Raw genomic sequence first — 20,783 nt, 5'->3', positions numbered from 1 at the left:
ATCTGGCTTTACGGAACCCATACTGCCGATCTGAGAGACCTCCCTGGCTCTCAACAACCGGGAGTAATCTATTATAGATTACTCGCTCTAGCATTTCGCCCACAGTGCCCAAAAGACAAATAGGTCTGTAAGAGGTTGGCTCACCTAGTGGTTTGCCAGCCTTAGGCAGTAGCACCAACTTCTGTCGTTTCCATGATGTAGGAAATATCCCCTCGGACATGCACGCTTCGAATAACTCAGCGAACATGTCCGGTCTGGATTTCACGGCAAGCTTAAGGGCCTTATTCGGCACGCCATCCAGACCCGGAGCTTTATTATCTCGTATCCTAGTGCAGATCTCCAGCAGCTCGTCACTGGTGACTGGCGGTATTGCCGTGTCATTCAGAGGTCGCTGGAAGCTGTCTACGCCCTCCTCTTGCTGAGGGAATAACCCCTGGATGATTTCTAACAAGAGTGTAGGACACGTGATCTGCGGAGATGATCGGCCTCTGAATCGCCCCATCACGATTCTATAGGCGTTCCCCCACGGGTTTACGTCTGCTTCTAAACAGAGCTCCTTAAAGCATTCCCTCTTGCTCCGTTGGATGGCGAGCTTGAAGGTTTTGCGGGCTTCCTTATAGGCGCGCTCTTTTTGCCCTTGATCAATTCTGCCTACCGCTCTTTGAGCCGCTCTTCTGGCTCGGTGACAGGTTGATCGAAGGCTGGCCAGTTCAACATTCCACCAGTAGTTTGGTCTTCTACTGGGGAATGAGCACCTCCTCGACATGGACGCGTCACACGCTTTGGCGATGCATTGGACCACATGGACAGCTCGTTCCGTAGAGGCGCCTGCTTTATTAGGTTGGTCTAACCACACCTCCGTAAAGGTCTGCTCATCCAGAGCTTTAGCGGACCAGCCTGACATCTTCCTCGGTTTCGGGCATGATGATCTTATGCCCGGTGACTCCACCCATAGCCCAAAGAAGATTGCCTGGTGATCGCTGTGAGTGTAGTGGTTGCTGACACACCAAGACATACCACGTGCCAGTGCAGGGCTGACAAAAGTTAGGTCTACGATTGAGGTAGACCCCCCTTTCTGAAAGGTGTTTACACATCCTTCGTTGGCCAGAACGACATCCAACTGTGCGAAAGTGTCTAATAGACTGCGGCCCCTTGCATTTGTCTCTCTGCTACCCCACTCACGGGCCCAAGCATTGAAGTCACCAGCTATCACCCTTGGACTACGACCCCTTGCGTCGAGAACAAGGCTGTCAAGCATTTCCTCGAATTCGGGCAGTGTGAGGCTTGGTGGGGCGTAACAGCTGTACACATATACCCCGTTTATTTTCGCCCACACAAAGCCGCTGTATGTCTGATTCCCAGTACATTGGATGGCTTGTCGACCGCATGCCCATATCGCCGCTCCACCAGACGAATCCATAACCCACACGCCACCGTGACGGTTTTTATAGGGTTCGCTAATGATGGCAATTTCCACCTCGGATTCGTAGATGGTCTGTTCGAGTAAATCTTGTGCGACCCTACAATGATTGAGGTTTATTTGAATAAACCTCATTTTTTCATTGAAGTCAGCGCCTTCCTAAATTCCGGGCATTTAGCACTTCCGGCAATATGCCGGTAATCCCGTCCCTCACTTCCTTCGCATAATAAGCATTTGGGGTCCCTATTGCACGCTTTGGCAATATGGCCTTTCTCCCCACACCTTCTGCATCGATCGGACCGATCAAGGCCGCTGGTGCATGCCTTCGCAAAATGACCAAACGCGAGGCACTTGAAGCACCTCTTTAGAGAAATCTGCTCTCTCAGACGGCAAACAACCCATCCGATTCGAACCTTCCCGGCCGCCAATAATTTCTGCGCGGCGTCCACTGGCAATCGCAATGTGGCCGTCTGAGTATTGCCATAGGCTTTCCGCAAACTCACAATGGACTCTTCGGCAAGTTCCTCCAACTTGAATTGTTCCATCAAGGCAGTGCAAATTTCTCCTTTGGATGTTACTTCATCGAGATCCTTGCACTGTATATAGACCTCATGTTTTTGGGTCCGTACTGTGACATTCTCCCCAAGTGAGCTCTTAACCTGAGCTCGGAAGCCATCAGTTTTCCCCAAGCTGGTTTTTTTCAGTTCAAACATGAGGTCACCCTTTTGGGTCCTTCGAATCTTGCTGACATTTCCGCCTAGATCTTTTAGGTCGGGGTCAGCTTTGACCTTTTTCAGTATCTCCGCGTAAGACAAACTTCCATTGCTGGAGATTACAATCGCTTCTGGGCGAATCCGCACTTTTGCCTTTTTCTTCGCCTTTTTCCTAACTACTTTGGTCCAACCACCTTTTTCATTCCCCTTGGATTTCGTCGAGTCGATTGCCGGAGCTCGCACTTGGGGGACCTGCCTTCTCTCTTCGGTGCCTTTAGTTCCGTTTTTCGGAGCTGTTTGCATGGCTTTTTTCCTCTTAGGCGCCTGTTGACTTCCCAGAGGATCCACATCTCCTTCCCGCACTCTCTTGTTTGGTGGCAGGTCGATTGCAACACGATTAGGTGTCACTTGGGTCGCTTGTGACATTGTTGGGGCAACAGATTTCGACTTGCCGTTGGAATTTTGTTCCTCTTGCTGCGATTTGTTGTAGAGCACTCTAATTGCTCTGACCATATTTTTTATGGCTTGGTGGACGTTGTGCTTGTCCTTGATGAACTCAGACAGCTCCACTATTTTTGCACCAAGCTGCGTGAAGGGTAATTCCTCTGCTTCAGGGCTCTGCTCTCCATGATGATTCCTACTAAATACTCCTTCACATTTGGCATTCATTGACCTTCCCTCCGTTTTATCTTTTTTGAGGTTTGGCATTGGCGGAGATCTCAAAGTTGACGAACTTCTTCTGAATGGGTCCTTTTCCTGGTCCTGGAGTACCTCCTGTTGCTGCTCCTTTTGAATATGTGCGGTCGATGTTGTTGCTGTTTTTGTTGTCCAACGATCTGCTTTGAATTCACCCTTCTTCGGTTTTGTTACTGGTGTCCTTGGTAGAGTGGTACTTCGCTTGAACACATCCTTTTCCAAATCTAAAACACTTGTAGCATTAGATGCCACGGTGGCCAAGTTGTCCACCACCGAGGCACTGCGGTCGAGGGATATCGACGGCCGGGAGCCCGCTTGCTCACTCCCAAAAGCCGCCGGTACTGGGGTTCCGAGCCCCTGTCCGTCTGTCTGTCTGTCTGTCTGTCTGTCTGTCTGTCTGTCCGTCACACGCATTTTTCTCGGAGACTGTAGCAGCGATTGACACCAAATTTGGTAGAAAGGTGGGACCTGTGAACGCTCACGCATACAGTGAATTACATTCTTTTACGTCGAATTTAAGGGGGGTCCCCATACATGCAAAAGGGTGGTGTACAATTTTTTTTCATCAAATATAGTCATGTGGGGTATCAAATTAAAGGTCTCGATTAATACTTTTCAAAGCCGATCTTAGTTTTGACATTCGTTGGAAGGGTGAGGAGCGCGGGGGGTTGAAAGTGATCACTTCTTTAAGGGGGCCATTCTCAGAAACTACCCAACCGAAAAATCTGAAAAAAATCAGGAGGCTGCCACGATATGGTGCCTGGGCTCCGAAATACCTTCCATGCCGGTATCTGTTTAAATAAAGTTAATAATAGTATATTACTACATTTTTTTGTAATTGGTTAGAAACCCCCCTTAAGTTCATCCTAGAACAATGAAATTTTGCAGTGATATAGGCTATAATATAGAGCATGATCTTAACAAGTTTGGTGGAAATCGCATTATTACTAACAAAGTTATAATACCTCAAATTTGGTGCTTCTTTGAAAATTGAAGACTTTGAATGTCAATATCACCCGAAAGTGGATACTCTCACATAATATATGGATATATTACGTGCTGCGTACTAAGAAATACACAAAACCTTTCGTACCTGAAGCGTCCAGCTTCCGGTTTCCCGACTTGTTAGTTATTTGTCAACCAGACATGTGTGTATGTAGGTATATAATATATGCGTGCTAATGAACTTTGCGGGTAGTGCCTAATTCAAATAGATATAAGAAGTAAATCCGATCAATTTATACAGGTGCATATATGTGTACAGTATTCGAAAATAGGCAGTTTGTTTGTTTAGGGTGAGCGTAATATCTGTGGCTGTAATATGTACGTGTCTCGTAGTTTGGAAAAATATGAAGGATTATGTTGGATTTGTAGCTATATACGGATAGATGCGCTGAAATTTCTTACATAAGATGAACACAAAACCTTTATACCCGAAGCGCGAGCTTCCGGCATTCCGACTTGTTTGTTATTTGATGCGTCTTGAATTTGATGAGCCTGTATAATAAGCACTTGCCATGATAGTTTTAGCCGGCATAAGGCGAAGAAGACTTTTCTGTGCTATAAATTAGGACCCTAAACAGATTCAAGAAAGGCAACTTACTGATAATGCAACTAAACATTTTTATTTTTATCTAAATATGTTCGTAATCTTAGTAAAATAAACGCTGTAAATTCAAATAGAAATTCTAAATAATGTTGTAGGTATAGTCTTCAAAGTGTACGTGCCTCCACTGGATGAAGACCCTGTAGGGAGACCCCTGGTTGAAGAAAATAAGTGTTTCTAAAACTATTTCCAATGCAATTACTTCCGGGTCTAGATCAAAAGTAATGCAAAACGGAACCAGTTTGCGAATGACATGTATTATAGATACATATTTTACGGCTTTTGTTAATTTTCCTTGAAAACAAGACAATACCTTTGGTTTTGGATATCGGTTGTCACGTGTGTCCTAAAATGAAAAGTGAAGTGTTCAAACTGTCTAGTGAATCGAAGTATCCTCCCGATAATTTTCACAAAGAAAAGGAAAGAATATAAGTATGAAATTATGTTACTGAAAATTGTTTTGTTGGTTTGCCATTATTCCCAGTCGGGCCTTAGCACGTCAACCACGTCCTTGTTCCGTCGGTACTCTTCAGCTATGCCTAGGACTTCCTAATGTACCTACACTCCTCCTTTATCGTGCAGCGCCAGGTGTTGCCTGGACGGCCAATGAAGGTATATACATGGAATATAAATATGGCACATGGTTTTCAACATAAATGAAGCTCATGTTTACATTGTTAAAGAAGTCGGGAAACCGGAAGCTCGGCGCTTCAGGTATGAAAGGTTTTGTTTGCTTCTTCTTCGAGTATATTTGAGTGCATACCTATACCATTTGTACGTAGCCCGTTATGTATACGTATTTAACCTGTCAGACTACTCACTTTAGTGTGATATTGATATTTAGTTGCAGTAAATTTACACGGTAGAGTCGAATTTGTGCTACTGTAACTTTGTTAGTAATAGCGCTACTTTGATAAAACTTGGGGATAACATGCTTGATGTTATATTCTATACTACTGAAAATTTGTATAAATCTAAGATAAACTTAACGGGGGTTTCTACTCAATTTCCCCAAACATATGGTAATATACTATTATTAACTTAATTTGAGCAGATATCGATATGGAGAGTATTTTGAGGCCTAGATACCATATAGAGGTAACATAATTTTCAGATTTTTTGGTTGGGCAATTTCCGAGAATGGGTCCGTTGAAGAAATCATCACTTTCCACCTCTCCCACTCCCCGCTTTGCTAACAAATGTCAACACTAACTGTCATTTGATACACAACATGACTATGTTCGGTAAAAAAAAAATTTTACACCTCTCTTTTGCATGTATGGGGACCCCCCTTAATCTCAACGTAGACGGATATCACTCACTGCTTGGCTGGGCGTTCACAGTTCCCACATTCTCACCAAATTTCGTGTCAATCGGAAAAGTGCTTGTGACAGACAGACAGACATACATTGAACCGACTTTAATAAGGTTTTGTTTTGCAAACAAAACCTTAAAACTATTTAAAAGGTAGTAAAGAAATCGGTGTCTGTTGACCTTAGTATGAAAATAAACGTCGTACACTAAAGAGACTATATAATTATTTTAATTTTGAACTTGTTTAGAGAACAATATGGATAAGGGAAGTGTCACTTCACATTTTGGAAGGGATACCAGTAAACGGAATTTAAAACGATTAATAAAAGCGGAGGATTTGCATATCGAAAAATTACATGAAACCGTCAATGATAAAATTCAAGTACAACTGCTACTTCGTAATATTGCGGTGGAAACTTCTGAGGACGTCGCTGCTTGCGATGTTATTAAGACAACAAATGTTCTTCGGAAGTCTATAAAAGAGAAACGTTTAGACTGGTACGTAAAATATATGCTTTCCCGACAATCATTTGAAGATTTAGTAACGATTCTATGACAAGATTTCCAAATAAATGTAAAAACTTTGCTACAAACTAAAACAAAGGCTATAACTAAAGAAGTACCTTCAGGTATGTATACGCATTTAGGTATTCAAAATCAACTGGCGAAACTATTGAATATAATCAATAGTTACGATGAACGTTATTTGTCCATATATAGGAGCTCTAGATTACAATTTTGGTCGATTTTGATAAGAATAATAAATATAAACAATGTGAAAGTTTTCCCCGTGGGAATTTACCATGGCAAGAAAAAGCCTAAATATATTGAGAAGTTTTTCTCTGAATTTTCCGATGAAATTAAACGTCTACTGGACTCCGATATGCAAATTGGAAATAAAGTAATAAAATTGAGTGTAAGGGCTGTAATATGTTATTCACTAGCAAAAGCGTTTGCTTGTGGAATTTTCGGTCACACATCTCTACATGGATGTACAAAATGGAACCAAGGTGCTGCTGGATAATTAATAACGGATGAAGATTTCAACAACAGGAAGTATCTAAATCAGTCAGATTCCATGAAGTTCAAACTCCGTTGGAAAACATCGGCTTGAAAATGGTAACGCAAGTGCCTTTGGATACTATGCACTTAATAGACTGAAGAGTTATGAGAAAAATGTTTTTGAAGATGGTGCACAATAAAGTTCTTATAAAGGTGGAGAGAAATAACATTTCCAAAATATCGAGTGACCTAATCATATATTCCCCAGGAATTCGCAAGAAGTCTCAGAAATTTAGAAGATATTTTGCATTGGAAGGCGACAGAATTCTGCCAGTTTCTTTTATACGCTGGAGTTTGTGTTTTGAAAGACCGAGTTGGCTATGACTTTTATTTCTAATTTTTACTTATTCACTGTGCATGCAGACTAATGTCTTGTCCGATGGCCTATAGAAATAATCTAGATATTACTAAAGGTCTGCTTGAATTATCTGTCGAAAACTTTCCTGCTGTCTTCGGAGGGAATAGCGTATCATACTTATAATGTTCATTCACTGGTAAGTATATTTGATAGACAGTGTAAAAGATTTTGGAGTTCTAGTGAATTTTTCTACTTATAGTTTTGAAAAGTATTTACAAACATTAAACAAGTCGGGAAACCGGAAGCTTGACGCTTCAGGTATAAAAGTGTGTTTCCCTATGTGAGGAGCATAACGAAGTTCTCCATTGGCTTATAGCATTGACCCGAGATATTGAAATCGTTCAGTTCTGGGCAGGTTCCTGCCATTGCCAGAACTGAGCGATTTAAATATGCTATCTGCCAATGGAAAACTGCGTAATGAAATTATTTCACACATTAACGCAACCTGGATGAAGTGGCATTCCCCAACTGGTGTTTGTGATCGACGTATCAGCGCACGTCCCAAATCTAAAATTTACTGCAATGTTGTCCGCCTGCCGCTCTCTATAGTTCTGAGTATTGGCCGACTATAAAGGTCAATGAACGGCGTCTTGCGGTAATGGGGACGAAGATGTTGCATTGCACTGGTGGCGTGACACGTTTTGATTACGTCTGAAATGAGAATATCCGCGATCGAACGGGTTTGCACCGATCGTGGAAAAACTGCAAGAGAGGCGTTTTCGATGGTGTGGTCACGTAATTCACGCTAACGAGAATTCAACAACCAGTATTGGTCAGAACATCGAAAGCAATGGTAAGCAACCAAAAAGCTGGCCAAAACAATGGTGGCTTGATATGCTGGATGGGGATTTAAAGGTCTCAAGATTACATCCTGATCAGGCATTTGATAAAATAAAATGACGAAACCGATCACCACAAGCCGACCGCGCTTGTGAACTGAAGACTGAAGAAAAAGAAAAAGATGTGAGGAGCGCCGCGTGCACGACAGCTCCGTGTAATATAGCTAAAAATTCCATTGCCCTCTATTTTCTAGAAAGCGATTTAAATAAATCATTTGAAGGAGAGCCCTGTGTTGATAATGGTCAACCTCATACGCCTCACACCCTGAGTTTAATATTATTAGCAAATGCCAACAATTTAACCAACATCAAATATTAAACAAGTCGCGAAAACGGAAGCTGGACGCTTCAGTTACGAAAGGTTTTGTGCATTTCTTAGTACGTAGCACGTAATATATGCATATACAATATTATGTGAGAATATCCACTTTCGGATGATATTGACATTTATAGCCTTGAATTTGCAAAGAAGCGACAACTTTGACGTATTATAACTTTGTTAGCAATAGTGCGATTTCCACCAAACTTGGTAACGTCATGCTCTATGTTACACCCTATATTGTTGCGAAATTTCGTCGTCCTAGCATGAACTTAAGGGGGGTTTTGCAGCGAATTACTAAAAATTATAGTAATATACTATTATTAACTTTATTTGTGCTGATATCAGTGTGGAAGGTATTTCGGAGCCCAGGCACCATATAGTGGCAGCCTCTTGATTTTTTTCAGATTTTTCGGTTGGGTAGTTTCTGAGAATGGGCCCCGTAAAGGAATGGTCACTTTCAACCCCCCGCACTCCCCTCCTTTCCAACAAATGTCAAAACTAAGACCGTTTTCGAAAAGTACTAACCGATACCTTTAATTTGATACCCCACATGGCTATATTTGATGAAAAGAAAAATTACACCCCCCTTTTGCATGTATGGGGACCCCCCCTTAAATTCAACGTAAGGGGATGTAACTCACTGTATGCGTGAGCGTTCACAGTTCCCACCTTTCTACCAAATTTGGTGTCAATCGCTGTAACCGTTTACGAGAAAAATGCGTGTGACGGACAGACAGACAGACAGACAGACAGACAGACAGACAGACAGACGGACAGACAGACAGACAGACAGACAGACAGACAGACAGACGGTAAACCGATTTTAATAAGGTTTTGTGTTTACACAAAACCTTAAAAAGGGCTAGGGAGAATTAGATTCTTCTTGAATGGAATTTTAATATTTCACTTGAATTTCAATTATTCTCGTTAATTTTGACGTCAGCATCTTATTTGTATGGCTTAGGCTGCTGTTAATTAGCACGAAATTGATAAGTTTGAACTTCAATAACTTTGACACTAATAGTTGGATTTTCATGGAACTTGGCATGCACGAGACTGTCCTCTATGCCGGTGCAAAATTTGGTACACCTAGGATGAGCTTAAGGGGAGTTTTTTAGTCAATTTCTAAAAGTTGATAATATACTATTAGTAAATTTATTTGAGCGGATACCGGAATGCGACATCTCTCGAAGATTGAAGAAAGATTGATTGAAGTTTGAACTGCTATAACTTTGGCGATAATTGCCTGATTTCCATGAAATTTAGCACATATATACGAAATATTATCCTCTTTGTTGGCACAATTCGGAAGTCCTAGGATGAATTTAAGAGGAGGTTTTCAGTAAATTTCTGAAAAGTAGTAATATTCTATTAGTAAGTTTATTTGAGCAGATATCGGAATGGGACATATTTTGGGGCCTAGATTTCATCTAGGTGCACCACCCGAAAATGAGTCCTGTCTCACTTCAAGTGCGTACATTTTGACTCCTTACTCACTCACTTTGCAATTTATGCCAAAACTAATGTCAGTTTCGGAAATTGCAAATCGGGACCCTTCATTTGATACCCTACACAACTATATCCGGTGAAAAAAAATTTTTGAATCCCCCCTTTGCATGTATGGGGAGCCTCCTTTTAAACTCCACCTAAATTTATGCCACTCGCTGTATGAGTGAGATTTCATAGCGCCCATCTGTCCACCAAATTTCGTTCGGATCGGTTTAGCCGTTTTGGAGAAAAATGCGTGTGACAGACAGACAGAGAGACATTGAATCGATTTTAATAAGGTTTTGTTTTACACAAAACCTTAAAAAGAATGTCAAAAGGCCTTCAAAAATTTTACAGCAAATTATTAATACAGTGGAATTGGAAAGCATGGTTTTAGAGCCAACAAAAGGAGGACTCAGAAGATCTAAGGTAAAATTGATAAGCTTCACTTTGCGTGATAGTGTGCTCACCGTAGAAGAGCCTAATAATTACTGTTGTATTCGATCTTATATTTCAATAAAAACCTTATAAAAGGCTTCGTGAAAGGAGAAGAAAATTTGGTAATTGGGTAACGGTTGTTAAATGTTCGTAACCTATATAAAGAGCCATTTGATTCACAATGCCTGGGAATCTGCACAGTTGACGCTGTTGCTTCAACTTTAGAAGAGAAATTTAATACGAACTTAATACAATGTAAATTGGTGTGCCTTCCTCATAAAGAGAAGTTGGTTTTAGTACCTATTCTAGACGGTTGTTGCTAAGTGGTAAATGAAACCGATAAACTGTAAACATTTCAACACTTAACTATCCTTATTTAGACAAAAATGTCTCAAAACGAATTTGGTAACAATGACGAAAACCAATTTCCAATAGGAAATCATTTATTGTCTCCATGTAAGTTCAAGTGGTTGATAGTGTAACTATAATGCCATACAAACTTCTATGCTCCTATTATAGATAGGTCAAAAACCTGCAAATAATAAATGCACAAATTGCCAAGAAACTAATTTGAAATTTGAGAAACTATCTGGTAATTGAAAATAAAATTACAAAGTTTCCTGCAGTTTTTAACAAATGGAAATTTTTTCAGAGTTTCAGAGAGTAAATCTCAAAATAAAATGGTTATGGGAGCCATACTGGCGCAAAATGTATTAATTAAAACGCTCATTCGCCAGGAAACTGGCATGTCAACAATTTCTAATTCCTACAGAGGAAACCTTAAAGAATATAGATGCAGATATTTGTGATGAGAACCGAGACATGTTTGTAGGTTTGCCTACAAACCGAATTATTTCGTTTTAAACACTAAGTCATGTTATTCAAACAGATCAGTGCTATCAAATTGTCAATAAACAACAATTAACAATCCATGTCCAAAAATGTTAGCAATTCATCGAATGAATAATGCAAAAATTTATAATGTTTTCACTAGATTTCCAATACTTTCACCTGCTTTTTATGATGTACACTGATTAAGTCAACTTAGATTTCTCTCCATGTTTTTGCTAATTTCTCTACATAAAACTGTACTTAGGGTGTTTGAAAGTTTCCGAATAAGCTGTATGCCGGGTCGTTCATAATGCAATTGCAAGCCAAAAATTTAAAGTTAATTTCAATTTCGAGTCGTGAAACCTTTATCTGCTACAGGCATTTTAATATCTGAAAAAAACGCCGCCTTTACAATTCTAAAATCATAATGACTCCAAAACTTCGATAGATGGATCATTAAGAAGAACGCTGAATTGTTGCTAAGACTTCTCTCTAAAATATGAAAGTCAATCTGTACAAATAGATTATGTTGTGTAGGAGTACCTTCTCTCCAAATTCAGAAATTATGTTTGGCTCCCCCCGAATTTCGCAGTTTAACACTAATAGGTATGGAAAATGAATCTCCCTTTAATTGTAATAAAATAATAATCTTAATCTTTTAAAAAAAAGTTGACTGACGGTTTCGTCCAGGGCAGAGGCAACTCTTCGGATGCGGCCTCACTTCTGCCCTGGGAGCAGCCTGACTGAAAGTAACGACAGATGGTAATTGCTCCACTTAAATATAATTGCAAACACGTAATGGGTACGGATTATATTCAGTCAACTTTTTTGCTTTTTTGAAAACTTGGGTTTAACTCAAAAAAGAGGAGTCCGTGAACTACAAAAGACGAAGTAAGTTGCTTCCCAAGTGGTTCGGTCCGTCACTAAGTGGGTGCGGACTCAGGACTCCCAGCATCCTCAACAAAAAAAGAATTACTTAATCTTTTACTTCTTCATGTTAGTAAGAGTATTTTCTGTATTTAATTTCGTTTAAAGAAATATAAAAATTAAAAAATTTCTGTTTTTTTGGATTTACTTTTCAGATTTCAACGCATAAAGAATGCATGTTATGTTAAATGTGATTGCGGACCTAGTTCAGCGGAGACATAAAAGAAGTCAGTCCCTCAATGATTACTTTACTTATGATACTTTAGGTACAAGTTGACAATTGACAATTAATTCCACGCAATGACAAGCGTTAAGTAATGTAGTCGGTCTTTTCCATTTGAAAGGAATCTATGTTAGAACTAGTTGTACATCATTTAGAAGTAGTTCAAAATTAGTCCTAGAAATAGAATGCCGGCCTTCTCATAATCTGTCACATTCTGATTCCTTTCGAGACCATTAAGTGTACCGATATATGTACATATATGTATATGCATGCAATGTACTGTTTACCAATATATGTATATATTTTGCGGTAATGGAGAGGAAGATGTTGCATTGGGCTAACGATGTGAGACGTTTTGATCACATGCGAAATGAGGATATCCTCTTCTTGTACTGATCGTGTAAAAATGACAAGAGAGGCGTTTTAGATAGTATAGTTACGCGCTAACGAGAAGTCATTTGCCAAGATTGGTCTGAACATCGAATACGATGGTAAACGACCAAAAAGCCGGCCGAAACAACGGTAGCCTGATACGTTGAATGGTGATTTGAAAGCATTGTGATTGCATCCAAATCAGGCTTTCGATAAAACAACATGGCGCAACGGATCACGACGTGCCGACCCCGCATTTGAATGGGATAAAGGCTGACGAAAAAGAAGATACATGCAATTAATGTGAAGGTACATATATATTGACCTTTGCAAGGAAGCTGAAGAATGACAGTATGGGATGCAGTTGCGGAATGAATTGGATGACTTTAAAATTATCAATTTTTCGTAATCAAAACTTTAAACATGTTTTTCTCAAAACAGTGTTTTTCAAGTTGTGTACACCAATTTTTATTGATTTTACTAAATGTTCCATACGCCTTTTACACACTAGCTACACTAGCTAGCTGCTAGTTGAACCTAAATATTGCGAAACATTATTAAAAAAAATTAAAGCATGAAAATCTCCATTTTTACAGAAAATTCGCACCTTTTTTAAAGTTTAGATTTTTTAATAAAAATTTTTAATATTTTATAGATTCAACTAGAAACTATGCATATTTATAATGAATTGTGATTTTGTTTTTAAATTTTTAGATAAATATTATGGACTGATTTAGTATTCCAATTACGACGTCCCTGAAAGTGCAAATGTTAAACATCGCGAGGGTGAACATCGGTAAATTCATCGAAGTTCCTTGAACATGCAAAATCGCACTGGAGGGCGCTACGACGCTACTGATGAGCCTGATAACGACAGCTTGAGACGCTTCAATGTCCCAGAACGGGAGGCCTTAAGCTGCTGTCTTCATACGGACCACTCTGCATTTTTGACATGACCGGGAAAGTGTTCGAAAAGCTTATCAGGAGTAGACACCCTGAAGTGATACGTGCTGCCGCGGAGTTATCCCCAAGGCGGTTGGATTTCAGAGCAGGTGGATCTACGGTAGGTGCTGTTATGCAGATTTTGGATGCCGTTCATGGAACCTGAGCACACAGCCGCCGATCCCCGAGAGACATTGGAGGACCAGAGGAGGATGAAAATCACGTCGGGAATAGCCCAGAGATCCATCCTGTGCCGGGTCTCCCGAACGGTTTCTATCATAATCTGCGCGTCTGGTCACTTATTGCCGAAGACACTGTTGAACAAGCGCACAGCAGACATGGCAGGCATATTGACGGGACGGGTAAGCGAATGATTGATTGCTCAACCGAGATAATCATAATGACCTAAAAGAAAATCCCGACATTACGTTCTATATTGATCGGCAGACCGTGGAGTCAAAACTAGCGGTTAAACACTTTAGTTTAATATTCGATTTGAAGATGAGTTTTTTCGAGCAAATCAAAGCAGCAGCGGACACCTATATCTACCAGGAGACTTCTTCTAACGGAAGCAACGCAGTTCATTCTGCTCTACGGCGCGGAGCTATGGGCTGATGATCTTGACAAGAAGTGCATCGTAAGCACCTTTCCTAAGAACAAAGATGAGGAGTTTTACGAGTAGTGTCTGCTTATCGCACTGTCTCAGAACCGGCTGTGAGACAAACTCAGATATTCGCCTGATGCAGAAACGGCCATTTGTCAGACACAAACCTTTGTCTGTCTAATGTCCAATACAGATACAAACAGTTGTCTGTCTAATATCCAATTCAGACGAAGACATTTACCTGAGGAAAAGCACGGAAAAAGAAGTAGATGTCTTTGCATTCAAGTGCTTTCTTTACAACACAGTTTTTCAGAGTTGGAAATATTTTTCAAGTTTATGTGTACATACTTTTTTCAATACCCACACAGCCTTTTAATTTTCTTATGGGATATTAATTCGGACTCCCCTATATATTCGCACAACATTATCAGGTCATTAAGGCACTAATATTCGCTATCCAGGCGAATACTAACATTTCAATCTAAAAGAATTCCTATTCGCACTTTCAAATATAAGTTTAAGTTTAAGTTTTTTATTTACCATAGTGACTTACTTCTAATACATTATTAATTACTTTCTAGCTTAGATATTAAGCTTAACTAACTTAACTTTATTTCAATGGGTGGCTATTACAATTGTTTGGCCTACCCGACCTTCTGTGTAAATTATTACTTTACTTGTATTAATTTTAATACATATATCTTCACAATTATTTGTATTCAACTGAACTATTTAAAAGACTGCGCTTGCACTAAAAGCGCCAGAAGGCATTACTTACTTACTTAAAATACTTAAAACTAACTAAGTCTAAACTTAATCTAACTTAATCTAACAATAAATACTTAACCTACTATATACAATAGCACATTACATATCTTGTGCTTAGCCTCGATGTACCCCTACCAGGCAGGGAGAATCATATAGGGAAAGGATGGCGGGTTTAAGAGCTTCGCTCACTATTTGGCAGGGCCTTAGGTAGTTGGCCAAGGGGAAGGTGCTACCCTGTTGGTAGAGTTGCCGGATTAGTGGATTTGGATGGTTCTCCGTTCTTTCGAAGAACCGTTCCACCAAGTTGAGAACGAATTCTCGAAGAGGTTGTACCTTGGCGCGCCGATATACCTCGGCGTTTTTTCCAACCTTCTTGGTTTTCCAATTATAGGAAAGACCAGTGCAGTATCTTAATATCCGGCGTTCGAATGCCTCACATTTGGACATGGTTCGGGTGGAGCAAGTGATCCACGTGGGCGCTCCATAGCAGATAATGGGTCTGATCAGGGTCTTGTAGAGAGTCAGTTTGGCCTTGGTGCTGAGTCCTACCTTCTTTCGAAGAAGAAAGTAGATCCTACTGAATGCACCGCGTGCCTTACCGATAGCGAGCTCAAGATGTGGCTTGAACTTAAGGAGTTCGTGAAGTTTAACTCCTAAGTACTTGATGGTCTGGGAATTGCTCACTATAGTGTTTCCGATCTTCATTTTCAAGCGTGTAGCTTTTCTATGGATTCCTCTAGAACCTAGGTATCTAGCTTTCCTCCGGAAGGTGCAGAATTGTGTTTTGGCCTCATTAATCTTAATGCCCCATGCCAGGTAATATTTGCCAAGGTCTTTCAAATACCTCTCGACCGCTTTGGCTGCCCTGTTGGGGTGGAGGCTTGAAGCAAAGATGAGTGTATCATCGGCATATTGAATGAGTTCGGTGCCGGTCTCAGGAGTTGGGACGTCAGCCGTGAAGATATTATAAAAGGTGGGTCCAGAAATGGATCCTTGCGGTACTCCCGCTGTTACCGACAAGAGATCGGAGAATTCATTCCCCACACTGACGTAGAATACCTATCTTCGAAGAAGCTTAGTGCAATTCTAATGATCGGAATTGGGAACTCAAGATCTATCAGTTTGTAGATTAGTCCGTTTACCCATACGGAGTCAAAGGCCTTTTCTAAGTCTAATGCACATGCTACGGTCGGTTTATTATTGACGTTAAGTCTTGCTACGACGGTGTCGTGAAGGTAGCTAAGTGCATGTTGAGTTCCGTGCTTGCTGCGGAACCCGAACTGATGGTTCGGTATAATCTCTTTGAGGTTGCAATATTGGACTAGCCCGATTGTCCATGCTCTCTCAAAGAGTTTGCCTAAATTGGATAATAATGAAACGGGTCTAAAGTTGTTAGGCTCAGTAGAGAAGCCTTTTTTCCGGATCGCAATTATTTTAGCTACCTTCCAGGTGGTGGGAAAATAGCCATTATTTATGCAGTTATTAAATACTGCCAGCAAAAATTTGATGGAGACTCGGGGAAGTTGCCTAATTACGTAATTAGGAATTTCGTCAGGTCCGGCTGATTTTTTACCGTTTAGGTTTGAGGTCAAGGCGGTGAGCTGTGATAAACTCAGAAATTGTTGCGAATCCGTTGGTTTTACGGAGGAGTTCGTTTGGGAGAATGTTACTAATCTATTTGAATGCCTAGAGACAAAGTCGGCGATAGTTGTTTCAACCATCGACACTATTGCCGGGTTACTTTGAGGCGGAGGGGTATTGAGCTGAGACTCAAATGATTCCGCAAGGACTTGCGCCTTTCTGGCGTCTCCGCAGATTGGTTCCTTGTTCCTGGTAAGAACGAAATTACGGGACTTATTTTTCCCCACTAGCCTATTTATATGTTGAAACATATCTGGCCCGGGTTTAATATCTGCGAGATTACGGGTTAATTCTTTATTGCGGAATTGCGCCACCATTTCCCGGATAATTGTACTCAGGCAATTAATCCGGGAGAGCAATGCTTTGTATTCGGCATTAACTTTATTTCCATTTTTATGGAAGTTGCGCTTGAGGTTCCTGCGCCAAATCTGTCTGACCTTCATATGTAGCATGATATCATGCGGGAGTTTGTTGTATACAAACTCATCGACTTTGATAAGCCTGGTATTTCTGCGTGTAGCAGTATTGATGGCGTCCGTGGCCAAAATGATTGCTTCGTCGATTTCTTTGTCCGACAGATTGCGATCTGTAGTGAGTTTCTTCAAGTTCAGCCTTGGTGCTAAATCTGACTTGAATTTGTCCCAATCAGTGTGGGCGAATGACCTGATGGTTATCTTAACTCGCTTCTGCAGTTGTGAAGTTGAGGCCATTTTGAGTTCAACTGCAAAATGGTCGGACATACCTGGCAAGGTTTTACAGGAAGTTACCTGAAAACTTTGCTTGGTTTCATCAGACAGCAGGAAAAAGTCAATGATGGATTGACTAGCGGGTCTTGTCGGCGAATCCGGCGAGACCACCTCAAGGTTGGCTGGCGTGAAAGGGTCGTGGATCCAGTTATACAGGGTTTTCCCATTTAAATTTTCTGCCTTATCGCCCCAGGATTTGTGCCGTGAGTTAAAGTCGCCACCGAAGATAAGATATTTGGATTTTAACTGGAGATCGCCCAAGACTTTTAAGTCATGGCCCAGTTGCTCACTTGGGGAATTGTATTTGAAATAAACGGAAACTACCAAAATCCGTTTATTATCGGTAGTTTTAACTATTGCCGCTGCAGCGGAACAGACTAGTAAGCCCTCGATGACGACTTCCTCAAAATGGTAGTCTTTTTTGACTAGAAGGGCAGCGCCCGTGTTGCTGTTATGCCGAATAGTGGTATATCCGGTGAAATTGACATTATGTCTGTGGTTTAGGTGGGTCTCCGAAACGCAGAATATGTCTGCTTTCAGAGTATCAACCACCGCTTGGGCAGTGGCACGTTGGGCGTGTGAGACCAGGGACGCGGAGTTAAATGTGACTATATTTAACTCCATAAGTTCATTAATAATTGGATTGCGGCAATCTGCCGTTGCTCATTCGTTTGGGCGGAAGCGAGGCTTTCGACCAAGTTCTTGAAGGCCAGTTTGTTGCCTTGTGGAGCTTGAGGTGCAGCTCTAGGAAGAGTATTCCTAGCTGCTTGGGCGTACGATACACCTGGCCGGGACAAGCTTTGTGACATCTGTGTCACCGTTTGCTTGGTCCTCGCCGTTTCAGCATTTTTTCGCGCCCTGCCAGCTTCCCTTCTGGCAACCATATCTTTGTATGCCGGGCATCCGCGGTAGTTGGCAGGATGTCCGGTCTGGCCGCAATTGCAGCAATGCGGCGCCTCCGCCGATGGTGTGGGGCATTCCCCGCGAACGTGTTTCTTTGCGCACTTCACGCACCTGTGCACAATGGAGCAGTTAGGGGCAATGTGCCCGAAGTTCTGGCAGTTGTAGCACTGCACTTCTTCAATTGGCTTGACTTTCTCAAGCGAAATCTTCTGGTGAAGTATATACTTAATTTTCAATACTTCACTGAGCTCTTGGGAGGGCTCGAAGGTGGCTATGAAAAGTCCCGATTGTGACCTCATTGGGAGTGCCGGGTTCTGGCTGTGCAGAAGCTTATCTGCACGCGTAATTAAGTTGGCCACAGTTTTTACTTTTAATTGCGGGTAATCTTCATTGAGTTCCCGCAATATGTCTGCTGGGTCTGTCTCCCTGTGGAGACCGCGAATAACCAGCGACTTTGTTCTAAGGGTCGGTGGGGTGCTGGTGGTGGCGTGAAGCCCTTTCTCTCTTATGAGAGCGAAAATTGCAGCATGGTCTTCTACCGTCTCGGCGAAGATGAGGGTCTTGTCAGCCCTCGTGTTCTTCAGGGTTGCTTTCAACCCTTTTTCCTTCAGAAGTTTCAGAAATTGCGGTACATTTAGTCTGTACCCAGTTATCGGGGGAATTTTGGGTTTCTTAGGGGTGGCTGCTTGGGGAGAGGATTTTGGGGTGGTTGGTGGGGCACTTACAGTGATTGCACTAACCTTAGTCTTATTTGATGCCTTCTTTTTTCGGACGACGAAATTGAAGGGGTCTCCTTCCTCCTCCTCGATGATGACCTCCGGGCACATGCCGTCATCTTCTTCTGGCTGCTGTTGCTGTCGTTGTTGTTGTTGCTGCTCCTGTCGCTGTTGTTTCCGTTGCTGCTGCTGTTGATGCCGTTGATGGTTAAGTAGCTGCTGCTGTTGTTCTTGTTGCGCCGGCTGCTTCCCGGCCATGTTGGCTGCTTGCAGATCAGCCATCTGCTGCTGCAGTTGTTTTATGAGGGCCAGCTGGCACTCCAATTGTGGGGCCATGGCGGCCTTTTCTTGTTCGAGCTCTGCAATCTTGCTGAGCAGGCTCGAATTTCCTTCTACCGATGTAGGGCCCATGGCTCCCTCCTCCTCTGATGACATTTCGTCAGGCAGAATAATCTTGCTTCTCTTGGCGGACATTATTGTCCCCAAGCCCGTCCTCGGTTGGTGCCGAATTCACTGAAATTGAACAATAGAACAGTTATATTTACTAGCACTGTATTATACAGTGTCTCAATAATCTTGAGATGCACTGTATGGCTACGGAACGATACTTCCTTTGGATGTTATTCTTCACACTGGAAATCACTTTCCACTTTTGGTTATTTTACTTTTGACTTTTTCAAATCAGCGAAACACTCTGCCGCAGGTCTGCTCGCTACGAAGACTCGAAGCGAACTGTTCAAATATAATAATATCCCAGAGAATTTGTATTCACACTCGTAAATACGAGTCGTATTCGTATTCACTTGTGTGAATATGAATATATTCACTTATACGAACACGAATATATTTGTATTTTGGTTTTGTTTGGCCAGAAGAGCCTACAATGCACCCGGCCGCCAGTTGACTTAAATGCACCATCCACGTACTAGTAAGCCGCAACATCATTAGTTCGACTTTGGACGTGGGAGGGCCATAAAGATGCCACAAAACTTCGCTCACGCTCTAAACAAACATGAAATCCTCGCTATCAGCCTAAAAACAAACATGTCTGGTTGGTTAGCCGAATCATTTTCCAATTGATCACCGGCCACCTGAAAAGTCAAAACTTACAGATTAACTGCATCCCATCCATGTTAAAGCTGCCAGTCAAAAGGGGACTTTTCAGGCGTAACTGGCAGGCTAAACTGAAACCCAACTTCTAAGCGGGCATGAAGGTTTTCAATTGTGTCTGCACGAGGTTCGGAAGGCACAATCTCCTGATTGTGTATTCTGCAATCGAATGCCGGACGATGCCGAACACACAGTTTTATCTCGTGAAAGGTGGGGTGCTTTTGTCAGCAGCTTTATGCAGATATAGGAAAGCTTTCACCAAATAACATTGTCAGAGAGATGCTGAGGAGCGCTGGCAGGCGGAGTTGTGTTGCGCATTACGTTCGGGTTCTTCTTGTTGCGAAGAATATTGAGTTCGGCTGGAGGAGGGACCGAAAGACAAGCGGTTCTCTGAACTAACAACTCCCTTCCCCGTCTTTCCTCCCACTGGTGAAAGGAATTCCCTGATGTCAAGGCTCCTTCAGCCAGGGGTGCGGGAGGGCTGTCAGACGTGTCAAACGGTTTCAGGCTACTTCTTACTGGGTAGTCACGTTCGATCTTTCTTAAATTTAGAAATCTGTTGTCAGATTTAACAAAACCACTTTGGGAGCAGCAATGGGGAACCCCCTCTCGCCGTTTTTGAAAGGTTCATGTCATCAATAAAAGAACAAATTGATTCGCGGGGAATAATGCCTAAAGTATGGTTTAGGTATGTAGACGACGTATTTGCGATTGTTAGAATAAACGATATCGACATATTCATCT

General features: G+C 41.7%; 1 protein-coding gene across 1 annotated transcript; it reads right to left on the bottom strand.

Moving 5' to 3' along the window:
* Nucleotides 1-13,125: 13,125 nt before the first annotated feature.
* On the bottom strand, nt 13,126-19,364 carry LOC119658186 (ataxin-8-like). The gene is made up of 2 exons (XM_038065452.1): nt 18,954-19,364; nt 13,126-13,146 (listed from the first exon to the last, which is right to left on the bottom strand). The coding sequence occupies exons 1-2, from the start codon at nt 19,362-19,364 to the stop codon at nt 13,126-13,128; spliced, it is 432 nt and encodes a 143-aa protein (XP_037921380.1).
* Nucleotides 19,365-20,783: the final 1,419 nt, after the last annotated feature.

Source organism: Hermetia illucens, chromosome 5 (assembly GCF_905115235.1).
Source record: "Hermetia illucens chromosome 5, iHerIll2.2.curated.20191125, whole genome shotgun sequence".
In the NCBI taxonomy this organism is placed as follows: Eukaryota; Metazoa; Arthropoda; class Insecta; order Diptera; family Stratiomyidae; genus Hermetia; species Hermetia illucens.
The sequence above is the reverse complement of the archived record's forward strand: the minus strand, read 5'-3'. Positions and strand labels throughout refer to the sequence as shown.

What these genes read in the sequence shown, in the direction of transcription:
- LOC119658186 (XM_038065452.1), bottom strand. Translation starts at nt 19,364, where the DNA reads ATGTCATCAGAGGAGGAGGGAGCCATGGGCCCTACATCGGTAGAAGGA. An exon ending in AGGCATCAAATAAGACTAAG is followed by an intron (nt 13,147 to 18,953) that starts GTTAGTGCAATC and finishes CGCAATATTTAG; the next exon opens with GTTCAACTAGCAGCTAGCTA.